This window comes from Phacochoerus africanus, chromosome 8 (assembly GCF_016906955.1).
Source record: "Phacochoerus africanus isolate WHEZ1 chromosome 8, ROS_Pafr_v1, whole genome shotgun sequence".
Classification (NCBI taxonomy): domain Eukaryota; kingdom Metazoa; phylum Chordata; class Mammalia; order Artiodactyla; family Suidae; genus Phacochoerus; species Phacochoerus africanus.
Genome location: NC_062551.1, coordinates 53626590 through 53642397, shown reverse-complemented (window position 1 = coordinate 53642397; position 15808 = coordinate 53626590). Strand labels below are relative to the sequence as shown.

At 51.2% G+C, this 15808-nt stretch overlaps 1 protein-coding gene across 8 annotated transcripts in view; it reads left to right on the top strand.

The window, feature by feature from the left end:
• LIG1 (DNA ligase 1) overlaps nucleotides 1-15808 on the top strand; it is a 64876-nt gene that overhangs the window by 29129 nt on the left and 19939 nt on the right. For 5 of the 8 annotated variants that reach the window (XM_047789853.1, XM_047789857.1, XM_047789860.1 and 2 more), the window contains 7 exons: nucleotides 5206-5295; nucleotides 8553-8688; nucleotides 11089-11215; nucleotides 12246-12341; nucleotides 13713-13820; nucleotides 14780-14914; nucleotides 15132-15207. In XM_047789853.1, the coding sequence (XP_047645809.1) occupies nucleotides 5206-5295; nucleotides 8553-8688; nucleotides 11089-11215; nucleotides 12246-12341; nucleotides 13713-13820; nucleotides 14780-14914; nucleotides 15132-15207 (768 nt within the window). The remainder of the gene's footprint in view (nucleotides 1-5205; nucleotides 5296-8552; nucleotides 8689-11088; nucleotides 11216-12245; nucleotides 12342-13712; nucleotides 13821-14779; nucleotides 14915-15131; nucleotides 15208-15808) is intronic. The other 3 variants (XM_047789854.1, XM_047789858.1, XM_047789856.1) reach the window with 2 other exon arrangements.

Sequence of the window (15808 nt, the reverse complement as noted above, 5' to 3'; positions counted from 1 at the left end):
ATCATAAATTCTTTGATGGAGAGGAAATCAGAATCAGATCTAAGAAGACTTCAGCATTCCAAGAATGATGTCAAATGACCCCCTTCATGGTGGATGATGTGCTTATTTACTATGAGATATATTTCTTCTCCAGAGATTCCTTGTTTGTGTATCAGTTGTAGATTTTTGGTTTGCAGTTATTCTGAAGTTTTGATATCAGAGTCTATATGTATATGAGATTGTTTTAAGTTGTTGTTCTCTTAATGGCAAGTTCATCTCCAGTGTCCTGCATTTGTACCCGCCTCTTCTCATGATTTCTGATTTTGGTGGCATAATTGTGCATGGATGATTTCGTATCTTTACTGTATATGTACCTTTACTGGTGAGCCTTGTCATTTGTGGAATTTTTGTTTCCTGTTGCTGTCTTTTCTTTTCTGCCTAGAGAAGTTCCTTTAGTATTTGTTGTAAGGCTGGTTTAGTATTGCTGAATTCTCTCAACATTTGCTTATCTGTGAGGGTTCTGAATTCTCCTTCAAATCTGAATGAGAGCCTTGCTGGGTAAAGTAATCTTGGTTGGAGGTTTTTTCCTTTCATCACGTTAAATATATCATGCCACTCCCTTCTGGCCTGCAGTTTCTGCTGAAAAATCTGCCGATAACCTTATTGGAGTTCCCTTGTATGTTACTTGTTTCTTTTCCCTAGTTGCTTTCAAGATTTTCTCTTTAATTTTGGTCAGTTTGATTAATATGTGTCTTGGCATATTCCTCCTTGGGTTTATTTATTTATTTATTTATTTTTGTCTTTATGCCATTTCTTGGGCCGCTCCCACGGCATATGGAGGTTCCCAGGCTAGGGGTCCAATCGGAGCTGTAGCCACCGGCCTACGCCACAGCCACAGCAACTCGGGATCCGAGCCTCATCTGCAACCTACACCACAGCTCACGACAACACCGGATCGTTGACCCACTGAGCAAGGGCAGGGACCGAACCCGCAACCTCATGGTTCCTAGTCGGATTCATTAACCACTGCGCCATGATGGGAACTCCCTCCTTGGGTTTATTGTATATGGTACTCGTTGTGCTTCCTGGATTTGAGTGAGTGGTTCCTTCCCCATGTGAGGGAAGTTTTGGGCTATTATCTCTTGGAATACTTTTTCTGTCCCCTTCTCCTTCTCTCTCCTCCTTCTGGCACCCCTATAATACGGATGTTGGTGCGTTTAATGTTGTCCCAGAGTTCTCTGAGACTCTCTTCATTTCTATTCCATCTTTTTTCTCTTTTCTGTTCCACATCCATAATTTCCGCTAATCTGTCCTCCACCTCGCTTATTGGTTCTTCTGCCTCCTGTATTCTGCTGTTAGCTGCTTCTAGTGAATTTTTTATTTCAGTTATTGTATTTTGCATCTCTTCTTGTTTAAGTTTTATATCTTGTATGTCTTTGGTCAGTGTTTCCTTTAAGTTATCCATCTATGCCTCCAGTTTATTTCCAATATCTTGCATCATCTTCAGCATCAACAATCTAAAGTCTTTTTCCTGGAGGCTGAGAATCTCCTCATCGCTTAGCTGATTTTCTGGGGTTTTTCCTTTCTCCCTCATCTGAGTTATAGTTCTCTGTCTTTTCATTTTTATAGGTTTTTGACCTTTTTACAGATAATAGAGTTGTAGCCTCTCTTCCTTCTGGTGTCTGCCCGCCTTGTGGCTGAAGTCAGAATGGGGGCTTGCTGTAGGCTTCCTGATGGGAGGGGCTGATGCCCGCCCCCTAGTAGGTGGAGCCGATTGGAATCCCGCTGGTGGGTGGGGCTTAGTCTCTGGATGGGGGTCTTTAGGCAGCCTGTTTACTGAGGGGCGGGGCTGTGATGGTTGTTTGCCCTGGGGCTTCTCAGCAGCTGACTGACGGGTGGGGCCAGATTTTCCCCAAATGGCTCCCTCCAGAGAAAGGCAGCTGCTGAATATTCCTGAGAGCTTTGCCTTCAATGTCCTTCCCTCACCACAAGCCACATTCACCCCTGTTTTCCCAGGATGTCCTCCAAGAACTGCAGTCAGGTTTGACCCAGATTCCTATGGAGACCTTGCTCTGCCCTGGGACCCAGTGCACGTGAAAGTCTGTGTGCGCCTTTTAAGAATGGGGTCTCCGCTTCCTCCAGTCCCGAGGAGCTCCTGCGCACGAGCCCCACTGGCCTTCAATGCCAGATGCTCCGGGGCTCTTTCTCCCAGTGCCAGCTCCCCGCATGTGAGGGTTTGATGTGGGGCTCAGAACTCTCACGCCTGTAGGTGAGTCTCTGTGAACCAGTTAGTTTCCAGTCTGTGGAGCTTCCCACCTGGGAGGTACGGGATTGTTTATATCGCGAAATGGCCTCTCCTACCTCTTGATGTGACCTCCTCGTTTTCTTCTGGAGTAGGGTATTTTTTTTTTAAGGTTTCCGGTCCATTTGGGTGGAGATTGCTCGGTCTTTAGTTGTGAATTTTGTTGTTTTTAGGAAAGAAGTTGAGCTCTGGTCCTTCCAGCCCGCCGTCTTAATCCCGTCTGGGGTTGGCACAAGGTGGTTTCTTTCTGGAGGCTGAGGGAGAAGAAATCCACGCTTTCTCCTAGTTTCTTCTGGTTCCTAGCAATCCTTGGCTTTCCTTGGCTTGTAGCTACAGCACTATGATCCCTGCCTCTGTCTTCGTGTGACTTCTGAAGGCTGTGACTTTTCTTAGAAAAACTTCGGTTAGTCTTCATGTAGAAATTTCCAGGAGTTAAGCAGTAGGGAACATGGGGTGGGAGATAGGAAAAAGGAGTAGTGTCGAAACCACAGTTTTTAGCTGCAAGGTTGAGCCACCCCAACCCAGTGTTCCTCAGTTAGGGGCAGTCACCCACGCCCCCCAACATCAAACATTTTTGGTTGCCATGACTGGAAGGAGAGAGGTGTGTCCCGTTATTAGCATCTAGTGGACAAGGGCCAGGCAGCTGTGAGACATCCCTCAGTGCACAGGATAGACCCCTGCAACACAGAACGACCTGGCCTGAAGCGCCGGCAAGGCCCAGGTTCAGAAACCCGGTACTAACTCAGGCTGGCCTCAGGAGAACAGGGGCAACTCCTTGGCTGGTGTAGGGGAGACCTCGATTAAGAGACCCAGGTTCCACACTTTGTCGCTAGGAATCTGTCTCTATGGTTCAGCTCTGCTTTCGTGACACTGGGTCACTCTGGCAGCTTCTCTTCCCTGGGCTTGGGCACCCTGCAGTCAGCACTCCCAGTGGAAAGAGGCAGTCATTCTCCTGGCTCTCTCTATGTATGTATAGAAAGCAAGGTGACAGAAAGCGATCAAAAGTGCCGTCAGCAATAAAAAATGTATACACACATACTTTTTTTTTTTTTGCTTTTTACCACTGCACCCGCGGCATATGGAATTTCCCAGGCTAGGGGTTGAGATGGAGCTGCAGCTGCCGGCCTACACCACAGCCACAGCAACATCCAAGCCACATCTGAGACCTACACTACAGCTCACAGCACTACCAGATCCTTAATCCACTGAGCGAGGCCAGGGATCGAACCTGAGTCCTCATGGATACTAGTTGGGTTCATTACTGCTGAGCCACGACAGGAACTCCTTTTCCAGCAATACTGAGAGTTAGGTTGTGTGGGCCCACCCTGGGCTGCATGCCAGACCCTGAACCAGACACTGTAGTGGCCCCAGGGACACAGGGCTTTGAGTGGCCAGGCCCTGGGACACATGCCCACCCTGGTTGGGGGTGAAAGGGCCCCTCCACCCATAGCGCAGGGACTGAGAGAATTTGGGGGAGGGCCGTTCCCAGGAGAACTCTAGACAGAGCCAGACCTCGACATCACCCCAGAAACTTGGGGGATGGTGGCTTACACAAACCCGAGGCCGTGTCTCAAGTGACGTGAAATCCTGGGACAGTCTCCCTGGGATGATAGCACTTTTGATTGCTTCCTGTCACCTTCCTTTATTTTTTTTATTTTTATTTTTTTTTGTCATTTATTGGGCTGCTCTCGTGGCATATGGAGTTCCCAGGCTAGGGGTTGAATCAGAGCTGTAGCCACCGGCCTATGCCAGAGCCATAGCAGCTCGGGATCTGAGCTGCATCTGCAACCTACACCACAGCTCACGGCAATGCCGGATCGTTAACCCACTGAGCAAGGGCAGGGACCGAACCCGCAACCTCATGGTTCCTAGTTGGATTCGTTAACCACTGAGCCACGATGGGAACTCCTATTTTGTTTTTTAAAGATTAAATAAGCTTAATTTTGGAGCTGTTTTAGACGTAGTAAGAAGTTGTAAAGTTGGTCCTGGAGTTCCCTGGTGGCCAGGAGGTTAAGGATCCAGGGTTATCAATGCTGTGGCTCGGACCTGGATCCCTGTCCCAGGAACTTCCCTATGCCCTGGGCGAGGCCAGGAAAATAGTCCAGAGAGTCCCCGTACCCCGTCGATGTGGTTTCTGGTGTTGACATCTTATTTGACTGTGGTCCGATGGTCACAGCAGGACCCAGCAGCAGGACCTTCCTTTTAACTAAGCCCCAGCCTTCATTTGCGTTTCTCCAGCTTAGCTGTTAATGTCCTTTTCTGTGCCAGGACCTGATTCCAAACCACGTTGGACTCACTCGTCATGCCTCCTCAGCCTCCTCTCGGCAACATTTCTCAGGCTTTCTTTGTCCTGACACCTGTGGCCTGTCCCCTGATTTGGTTTGTTGGAGGTTCTCAGAGGAGCCTATGAGGTCTGAGTCAAGTGCCTGCTCAGTGCCTGGTACCTCTCAGTGCTCTGCTCTCTGGGAGCAAACCACTCAGTGCTCCCGCCTCAAGTGGAGGGGAGGGTACCTCACTTTATCTTTTTCGGAGCACTTCACGCCTCTGGACACTTTGTATGTAGCTACTTGTTTAATACCTGCCCCCTCTGCCAGAGTGTCAGAGGCAGGGGCTTTAATGTGTCTGGGTCACTGCTGAGTCCCCAGGTCCCCAGGACAGGCCCTGGCACATAGTGAGTGTGTGGTTAATACTCGTGAAATGGAAATTGGGATGTGTCACCTCTCGGGTGAGAAGCGAATTGGGGCCGACAGGTGAGTGTTGCCTCCTCCATTTGTCTCAATCTCCATATTGGTCTAAGGGAGTTGTTTGAAGTCTGTTGCATGCTGGCGTGGGGATGGGTGTCAGAGGCCCTGGAGTGTGAGGTGTGTTGGAAGGGTTATTGGTACTGTTATCATTCCTTGCCCCCCTCTTCTCTGCTCCTCCAGGTCATTTTTCCAGCCCAAGGAAGAGGGCAAAGCAAAGAAGCCAGAGAAGGAGACATCCAACAGTATCAGAGAAATAGAGTCCCCTCCAAAGTACGTTCTGTGGCTGGGAGGTGGTGAATCTGTTCCTTTATCACTCAGGATGCTCTTGGCTGCCAGTGTTATAATCGTAGCTCAGAATATCTCAGGGCCTCTCAGGGAAATTTTTGACCCTGGTAACTGGGAAGGCCAAAGGTAGGTTCAGCTTCAAGCACGGCTGGATCCAGGGCCTCAGAGTTGTCTTCAGGGCTCTGGCCCAGTGTCTCGACTTCATTCTGGAGCAGACTTTCTCTGTGAGGCGGACAGCCTGCCACTGGCTGCATCTACATGGAAGAGAACAGCATCCTGTCACAAGCTCTTGGGAAGACCCTGTTTGGGTCCTGTGATCCCCCCCGGACCAGTTAGCTTTCCAGAGCATGTGCTCAAGGGAGATTTAGCTCATATCCCCAGTTTGTGGCCCTGAGCAAGGAACTTCACTTCCTGTGCCCCGGTGTCCCCCTGGGTAACAGGGCGTCATGATCTGTACCCGGCTTCCTGTGTGGATTTGATGCATTAACCCACTAACAACTTAGAGGACAGTGCCTGGTTCATAAAAGCCGCTCAGTAAGTGGTAAGAATCAGCTCATAATTTATCCAAACTCTTGACTTTAGATCCGCCCCCTTTGTGTTTACACCGCCATATGTACACGCTTATGTAGTTTGATTTTCTGCGGCATGTTTTGATTTCTCGAAGAAGAGAGATTATACTGTGTATATGGTTTTTCAGCTTGGTTTCTTCAGCAACAGTATGACGTAGAGATGTTTTCCTTCGTGACCATAGAGGCCACCCAGTCCCTTTCACCCTCTGCTTTGTGTTCCATTTAATGGTTATACTTAACATTTCCCTGCTGGTGGATGTTGATGTTGTTTCCACCTTTTGGCTGAAACAGTCCATATGCTGCAATAAATAGTCTGTATGTGTGGCTCCTTGGGCGCATGTGCAGGTATTTTTTTCTAGCGTAGATTGGCGTATGTGGGATTACACGTAATTGTCCACACCTCGGCTCGGAGAAGTAGGTAAAGTGAAAATTTGAAGTCCTTCGGTATTCACTCCCCAGAGGCACTGGTATTAAGGTTTGAGATAGATCCCTCCATACCTTTATTCTGTGCATATAAGCATATATACAGAGTTCCCTGGTGGTTCAGCTTGTTAAGGGTTCAGTGCTGCCACTGCTGTGGCATGGGTTTGATCCCTAGCCTGGGCGCTTCCACATGTTGTCAGTGTGGCCCCCAAAAAACCAACATACATGGACCTGACCTACTTAGTTATAACACATAGTTGGTGCTTAGTGATTTGTTGACTGAGTAAGTGTTTTCCACACTTGTATAATATACTGGATGGCAGGGACTCTCATTTTGGTCCCTATTTATTTATTTGTTTTTGGCTGTTATCTGTGGCATGTGTAAGTTCCTGGGCATCAAACCTGCACTGCAGTTGTGATCTATGCCACAGCTCTGGCAGTATCAGGTTCTTAACCCACTGCGCCACAGGGGCACTTCCTTATTTTGGTCACTATTATATCTCAAGTAGCTGGCACATGCCTGACATATAACAGATGATAATACTCACTTTCTTTTTTGTCTTTTAGGGCCGCACCTGTGGTATGTGGAGGTTCCCAGGCTAGGGGTGAAATCAGAGCTGCAGCTGCCAGCCTTCACCACAGCCACAGCAACGTGGGATCTGAGCTGCATCTGCAGCCTACGCCACAGCTCATGGCAATGCCAGATCCTTAACCCACTGAGCGAGGCCAGGGATCGAACCCGCATCCCCACGGATGCTAGTCGGGTTCGTTAATCACTGAGCCATGATGGGACCTCCTCACTTTTAATTTTATTTTTAAATTAGAAAAGATTATTGTGTATGCAAGTTGCAGGTACCTATTGGCAAATATTCCTGGGTTTTTGTTTGTTTGTTTGTTTGTTTACACTCATGGAATTGTACTGTATAGATTCATTTATTCAGCAAAGATCTACTGAGAATCTGCCTTGTGCCAAGCACTGTTCTAGACCCTGTGGATTTAGCAGTGAATAAAATCGACAGCAGTTCCTCTTGTGGATTTGACAGCCTTTCTCTCCCCACAAAAAAATGTCTTAGAGCCACGTGCTTTCATCAAAACTCACTTTATTCCTTGTAATAATGTTCCATGACAGGAATTCCCCTCGTGGCACAGGGGAAACAAATCCGACTAGGAACCATGAGGTTGCAGGTTTGATCCGTGGCCTTGCTAAATGGGTTAAGGAATTGGCATTGCTGTGAGCTGTGGTGTGGGTTGCAGACGTGGCTCGGATCGGGCGTTGCTGTGGCTGTGCTGTTGGACAGACCCCCAGCCTGGGAACTTCCATATGCTGCAGGTGCAGGGCCCCTTGCCCCCCGCCCCAGATGAAAATGTCCCCTGACAGGAATGTTCCAGCATGGAGCTAAGTCGGGAGTTGTACGTCTGGGTCTCTGTCCAGACCATGCGCTCTGTGAGTGCGGAAACAGGTAGGAGTCAGCTGTGTCCTCAGCTCCGTGGTGACTTCCATCAGCTCACATATCATGCTTTACTTTGATGGCCTGTGTCTGCTCCTCACCAGCCTGGGGGCACCTCCGAGCCAATGTCAAGGGAGTACTTGAGCAGCTTTGCCTTGAACTAAGGTCACAGTGACTGGGTTAAAATTGAAATTGCCTTTTATCACTTGAAAGACTCTAGCTGTTGAAGCAGGTTCGGGCAGGTAGGTGACGCTGTACCACCCGGTGGTCCTGGGACCCAGGTTGTTTCTGTCCCTCTGTCCCCTCTGTCATGCCCTCATCGGCACTGTCAAAGCAGCTGAGCAAGTCGAGTTCCAGGGCTAAGACAGCAGTGAGGACAAGCAGTTAGGAGCAGGTCGCAGGTGTCAGGCATGCCCCTTAGGTCCTATTGGTCTGAACTCATCATGTGGGCATAGCTGGCTGCAGGGAAGGCTGGGAAATGTAGTCTTTAGCCGGGCAGCTGTGTACCTAGCCAAGACTCAGGCACTTAGAGGACTGACTGAAAGAAAGGGGGTCTCCGAATGGTTGTGGGAGGCCAGCCTCTGCCCTGAGTAGCCTCTACTGAGGCCAAGGAGCACTCCAGAGATGTGGGGTGGGCAGGTGGATGGTTAAGAGTACCTGCTGTGGAGGCCCCTAGAAATTCAGTGTGCATGGAATGTCTAAAAGGCAGGGGCGGGAGCAAAACGTCATGAGGGGGCGGGAGGGTTTGGGGCAGGGTCCCCACCCTGCCTGTTGGAAAAACCTCCATTTCCTCACCTTCCAGGGTGGCACTGAAGGAGCGGAATAGAGTGGTGCCCGAGGGCGACTCTCCAGTAAGGAGGCCTGGGAGGAAGGTGGCCCGGGTGCTGGGCAGCGAAGGGGAGGATGAGGAGGAAGCCTCTACGCCCCCCAAACGCCAGGTAGGTCCCCCGCAGCCTGCCCACGCATATCAGAAGGCACCGCAATTCCCACTGGCCTTTGGGACCACGTGCGTCAGCTGCCTGGGAGAAATCTGGAGGTAGTGCCCCAGGTCGTGGAGGAACTGGGCAGTTGCATCAGGTCCGTGTGCCCCTGGGGCCTGGGCTCGGCTCCTTGGCCTGGTTCCGTTAGACCCCGCCTTATAGGGTGGCAGCTGTGCAGGTGTAGCGAGGCCGTTTCCCATTTGCTGTAACACAAGTTTATTATCTTGCAGTTTGGGGGGTCAGCTGTCTGAGCCAGGCCTCATGGGCTAAAATCAAGGTGTCACCAGAGCTGGGTCCCCTTCTGGAGACTTGAGGGAAGAGTCCCCTTCCTGGCCTTTTGCAGCTTCTAGGGCCCCTGTTTTTCCATTTTGACAGCAAAGCTCTGTGCCTTTCTTTGTGGACACGTCTCACTCTCACTCTCCTCTCCTCTCCTGCCTCCCTCTTCCCTTTCTGAGGCCGCTGTGATTACACTGGGCCCGCGTGGATGATCCAGGGTAACCACTCATCTTCAGGGCGGTTGATGAGCAACCTTAATTCCATCTGCGGCCTTAACGGCTCTCTGCCCGATCACTGAACACCTTCACAGGTTCTGGGGCTCTGGATGGGGACATCGTCAGGAGCTTGAACTTTGCTGTGAGGTGGCTGCGTCCTGCACGGCAGGGCCCGGGAGATCCTCCGAGGGGAACGGCGTGGTCTCACAAACACACACGAGACTCTCACAGTTAGTAAGCGGGGGACCAGGAGGCACCCTGTTCTGTAGAACAACGGCCCCTAGGCTTTAGCCCACAAGGCTTGTATTAGGGAAGGTGACACATTTAGGTTAGTGGGTAGAAACAGGCACAGGCAGTTTCAAGGTTGCCTCCTCGTGAGGTGAAAGAAAGCTGCTAGCGACCGAGTCACTGGTATATTCATCTAGGACCTAATGCGGCTGCTTGCACAACGACAAAGTGATCATTTGAGTTCCTTATCTTATCTCAGCAGAAGAGCCTGTGCTCTAGAACCTGCGTCGGGATGTGCGCCTGTCTGGCTTTTGCCGTCTTAAGCGTTCCTCGGCTTATTGGGCTTTTGCACACACGCCAAGCCTGCCTTCTGCAGAGCTCAGCAGTTCAGGGGTCCCCAGCAAGGACAGGGACATCTTTGAGAGCTTGGACTTTGCCATGAGGCTGCTGGGAGCCACGGCAGGAGAGGGACAGAGGGAGTTTTGGGTCCCGGGCAACAGTCGAAGCATCCTTTTGGGGCCTGTATCCATCAGGATCCAGATAGGCAGAAATTACATGAATGATTTGAAGAGACAGTTTAATAGAAAGTGTTGTCAGCTAGACCTGCCGTTATTAATTGGTAACTGAAGGAGGAGTTAAAAGAGAACTCTCAGGCAGGGTGCACTCCCACCCCCAGGGCCTTGGAGCTGAAAATCAGACCATGGCAGATGCTGGCAGGGGGGTGGGGGTGGGGTAGTTCTGAGCGTGGAGGGGCCCTGTGGGCCTGGGGCTCAGGTGTCTGCGGAAGGGGCACTGGGCAGTGGGTGCTGGCATTGCTGGGCTCTGATGGGCACCACGTAGCAGGCCCTGCAAGTATCGGAAATACTGTAGATGGGATCGGCTCACGTGGTCTCCTTGAGCGCCCTGCGTTGGCACTGCCTGATGCAGAGCTGGCTGCCAGAGCAGGAGACGGGTTTGCAGGGCCCCAGCATCACAAGGGGGAGTGAATGGAGCGGGCTTGGAGCCGAATAACTCCAGTCACTTAATAACGGGCCTGGGACCCAGTAAAGTTAGTTAGTAGTTGAAACCAAAACACAAATAACAGTGGCTTAAGCAAGGTGGGAATTTATTTCTCTCTCTAATGAGCGCAAAAATCCAGGATTAGTGGGACCTCCTCCAGTGTCAGCCGGGCTGCTTCTGCTCTGAGGCCTGCCAGCCTTAGGTGCTCTTGTTCAAGGGAGCATCTGCATTCAGCCAGGGGGAAGAGCAGGGCGCTCCACTTGCCTTCAAGTGAATGTTCTTTGAACCAAGGGACATGTAGATCACTTCCCCTCCCTTTCCATGGTGTAGACCTGGGGCTCCTGATCATACTCAGCTGCAAGGGAGGCTGGGAAGTACAATTTTTAGTTGGGCCTTATGTCTAGCTAAGCATCAAAGATTTTGTTCCTTTAGAAAAGAAGAATTTTTAGGTCCATGATAAGGACAGTCTGGGACCATGAAACTGTGCAGGAGGTTAGAGTGAGGGCCCAGGTAAGGGGGTAACGAGGCCTGAGCTCGGGCTGAGAACCTCTGTACTCTCTCAAGTGTTTGGAAAATGACATAGCTGGGTGCTCCCTCTTTCCGCCCTCACTTAAGAATTGCTCTTTCTCTCCTCTTCCAGAAACTTGCTCCAGACTCTCCACAAGTCTCCCATCCCAGTCCTGTCTCTTTTCCTGAGAGCAGCCCTTCCCTCTCCAGCTCCTCTCCGGAGGTCATCTCCCCTTCAGGGATCCCGAAGCGTCGCACAGGTAAGGAGCCCCCGGCCCTGCCCTTTCAGTTGGCTGGCTTTGTCCACGCCTGGATTTCTGCATCATTCGGCCATTCTCGTGACAGCTCTGGTCTTAGGGTTGCGGTTAAGAGCACAGCCCCACTGTCCATGGGCCATGTGACCTTTGGCAAGTGACTTACCTTCTCTGGGCTTTATCTGGAACACCGATGATAATAATTGTGGTACCTCCCACACAGAAATGTTGGGAGGATTAGAAGAGGATACAGGTAAAGTCTGTGGACCTGGGCCCAGCCCGTGGGACGTGCTCAGTAAATGTCTGTTATTGGCATTGATTGTGTGCAGGGAGGGAGGGAGCTCAGGGGAGGGGTTGTGACTCCAGGGAAACTCCTAGAAGAGAGCTTAACCATGCTGAGCCCTGAAGGATGAAAGAGGGAGCAGGGACCGAGGAGGGGAGAATTCCAGGCAGGGGGAGTGGGCGTGGAGGAGGCCTTTGGGGGCTGCTGAGTGATTCTGGGAAGGGGAAGCAGCCAGTAAGATGTGTTCTCTGGTCAGCTTCCTCCTGGGCAGCCAGAGCTGGATTCTGCGAGGAGTCTGGGAATCGGTGTGAATGTGTGCCTGTGAATCACCCACCCCAGTCCTGGGAGCTGGGGTGTCGATACCCCCACTCCCTCGGTCCCCGGCTGAGGGCCACTCCTAGGGCCTCAGATCCCTGCGCTTCCGGACCTCTGAGGATCCAGAGAAGCTGTCCGGGCCCCAGGAGATAGTAAGATCCTGGGGATGCTGGCGGGGCACCCAGAGCATCTGTTGGTCAGGCCAGGCCCATTATCATTGTTCCCTTGGTGGGATTGCTTCCATTTTCGAAGAAGGAACAAGGCACAGAGAGGGTCACACAGCCAGGAAGCAGCAGAACCTGAAGGATAAGGCCAGCACCAGGGCAGAGGCTGTAGGCAGGCAGACAAGGGCAGGGGCCCCATCATCGCAGGGTCTGAGCTCACTGGGGCAGGCGGGCGGGCAGCGAGGAGGCCACACGGAACCCTTTGCCTTCCCAGCCCGGAAGCAGCTGTCCAAACGGACATTTCAGGATGTCCTGGAAGAGCAGAGCGAGGACAAGGACAGAGAAGCTAACAGGCCGAAGACGGAAGAAGGTGAGGCCCTAGGAGCAGGGAGGGAGAGGGACTAGCTATGTGCTGTGTGTTTTGTGTGTGTGTGTGAGTGTGTGCTTCTGTGTGTGTGTCTCGTGGGCATGCGCACAGTGGGGAGTCTGGAAGGGAGGGGGCCTGAGAGGACAGGATGTGCAGACTCCACTGATGTGTCGCCTCTGTCCAGGAACCCCCACATGTTGTCAGAATCCCACGGCCCCACACGGGGATCTGCTGCGACAGCATTCTGGACTGTGTTCCATTGGCCACCTTAATTCAGTATTCATTCATAGGCCGTTTCCCATTTTTCTCTTCTGTGTTTACATTTGTTGTATGGCAAGTATTTTCCTCTAAGTGGTTTTGTAAATTTTACCAGAAAGCAGAGAGGTTCCCAAACTTCCATACACTGAAAGGAAAAATAGCCTTTTATCTCATTCTTAAGATAGTCACAGTTAATTTCTACAAGGCTGTCTCCTGGGCTCTGCACAGTTTCTCAGACTTTGGGATCCAGTTGCAAACTTCCGCTCTCATATCCTGTTCCATATTGAATTTTCTGCAAGATAAAACCATTTTATCACGCCACCAGTGGGTGCCCAGCTTTGCAGAAAGATAAGGTCAGGCGCTGCAAAGAATGCAATGGAACACTGCCACCACCTCAAGCTAGTAGTTCGTGTGGTGTCCAGCAGATGTCGCTAATTTCCCTTGAAAGTGTAAACGCAGCCGTGAGGAGCTGATCTGCTGACCAGTTGTGTGAGATTATAGTAATTTCAGCCTTTGCCACTGTCTGTCGATTTGCTTAATAAAGGGTCTTTATCAGGCTTGTCTTTCCCAGGGGAGATTTGAATTTGTTCGAGATTTGATTTCCTGGTGGCAATTTTTAGTCAGTAAGAGAGTTTCCTATAAATGGCCTGGTTTTAGCTCTTGACTGTCTGTGAGTTTGGGAGGGGCGTGGCTTCTTTCTACGAAGGCAGGTTTTTCCCAAGTTAGTTGATGCAGTTTTTATTATTACCCTGGAGGAAGGATCTTTTTTTTCAATCAGTTTTAAAAAAAGGACTTTATTTTTATCTCTAACAAGTGAACCTTTGGCATTTTGAATGCTTTCGTGTTCTATTTTGTGGTGAATAATTCTGAAATAATGGTTTATAAGAAAAGACTGCCCTTGTTTCTCAAGCTGCACAGGTGAACATTGGGGTCAGTTTCCCAAAGGACGGGGCCTTGCTCAGGGTTGACCAGGAGGGGTCTCTTACACCCCCGTCACTTTCCAGAGGTACAGTCAGCACAGCAGAGGACAGAAAGAGGCAAGGGGTCTTGGGATTTAAAATGCCTTGGGGGGTTCATAGTGACTTTTCACCCTCTGATGTTTGTGTCATGCATCAGAAGCTGAGACACCAACAGAAAGCCTCACAGAGCCTGAAGTGAGCAAAAAGCAGGAAGCAGAAGAAGGGGACCAGCCCACAACGCCCCCTGAGCCCCCAAAGACCGCCAGTGAGTTTCTGGCCTTCTCTCTCCCTGCAGCCCCGTCTCTCTGGTTTCGATGTCAGATGTCTTCGAAGGAGAGTTAAGTTAAATAAGATGTAGATGAGACGTAGGTGAGATTCTCCAATGTGTTGTCTAAATTCAAATTCTAGGGGAAAATGATAGATTTCATTACTACTATTATCATTATTATTTTTGTCTTTTTAGGGCTGCACCCCACAGCATATGGAGGTTCCCAGGCTAGGGGTTACATTGGAGCTATAGCCGCCGGCCTACGCCAGAGCCACAGCAATACCAGATCCAAGCCTCATCTGCGACCTACACCACAGCTCACGGCAACGCCAGACCCTTAACCCACTGAGAGAGGCCAGGGATTGAACCTGCGTCCTCATGGATACTAGTCGGGTTTGTTAACCACTGAGCCATGATGGGAGCCATGATTGAACTATACTGTTGTTATTTTTGTTGTTATTTTCCCTCCCTGCTTGTGGGGGGAGAAAAGAGCCAGTCATCCTCCAACCAGATGCATCTTTCAGAAGTCATAGACCCTCGGCATTGCTGATGGAGCAGTCACTTAAGAGTAAAATCTCCGGGGCAATAAAACGGCCCCTGCGGTCGAGGTGTCCGGGGGCCCCGTGGTGGAGACAATGCTCTGGGGACATTTTTAGGAGTCAGAATCACAGCTGAGTCTCTGCAGCTGCAGCAGTGGGAGGATTTTCTTCTCATTGTGCTGAGATTTCTTTTCACTCCTCTCCCTAAGTCTCCAGTTTCAGGCCAAATGCAAGGATTCCATTTGTTAGTCCCGAAGCATCAGGCCCGAGGGGCTCAAAACTGACAGTATAGGAAGGAAGAGGGCAGAGTGATAGCTTTCCATCTGTAGAGTCTGGATGACCTCGTAAAAAAAAAAAAAAAAAAGCGAACCTCAGGGTCAGAACTGTTTGCATCACTCTCTGACCTCACTTTCGAAGCAGAGCCCCCGGCGGTGGCAGTGGCGGTGGCGGCAAGCATCTCAGGGCCCGAGGTGGCGGCGAAGCAGGCAGTGCAGGTGGACAGCCAGGCAAAGCCTCCCCCCAGAACTCTCAAGTCGCTCAGCAGTTTCTTCTGTGAGTGTTTCCCCCTCCCCTCCCGGGCCAAGTGGGGAAGAGGCGGCCGGGTCTTTCTGCACAGAATTCTGCGCGTCCCTCCTGCCCTCCGTGGGTCCGAGTCGAACCACCTCTCCTGCCCCGTGGCCGGCTCCCCGGGCCCTTGCTGGCTGGAGATGCCGGGTGGGTGGGGCTCTCCAAAGGGGAAGGACCCACCATGGCCCGTCTTGCCTCCCAGCCCCCCGGAAGCCGGCAGCCAAAAAAGAAGCGATCGAAGAGGGACCCGGCGCCCTACGAAAGGACGAGGCCACGGGGTGAGTGGGTTTCCGCTGTGAGCAGGACAACGGGTTCAACAGAGTTAGGCGGCCAGCCCGGGGCGGCTCCCATCAGGTTGGGGGGAGGTCCCTAAAGTGAGACGGGCCGTCACCCAGCAGTCTTTCAGCTGTCAGATTTTGTGAAGGCTTCATTATTCTAAAAAAGTTCGGGGGATTCTCAGTGACAGTTTTGTACCCCCGTCGAGACCTTATCAGTGAGAGTAAATGGCACCGTTTCAGCACGTGACTGCCCCGTGGGCCGATCAGCTCCTCTCCTTGCACCCCTTTGCATGTCAGGGGAGGTGCTGAAGGCACCCTTTATGCTTTTTTGCCTCATCTCCGCAGCAATCCTGTGGCGGAAGTGGGTATTTGGGTCCTTTCACACACTCAGGCAGGTGGCCCCGGGAGGGCAGGTCATCTGCCGCAGGCCGCACAGGCCAGGCCTGGAACCCGGGTCCCCCTGATTCCTAAGCCTGGCTTCTTCAAGTGAGTTTCTCGAACAGAAGTGGTTTCCTACAGAAAGTTCAATGTCCTGGCTTTTATTTCGGGTGATGCTGTGATCGTTTGTCTTAGACAATTCCCAGCCTGGTCACTGGCTGCC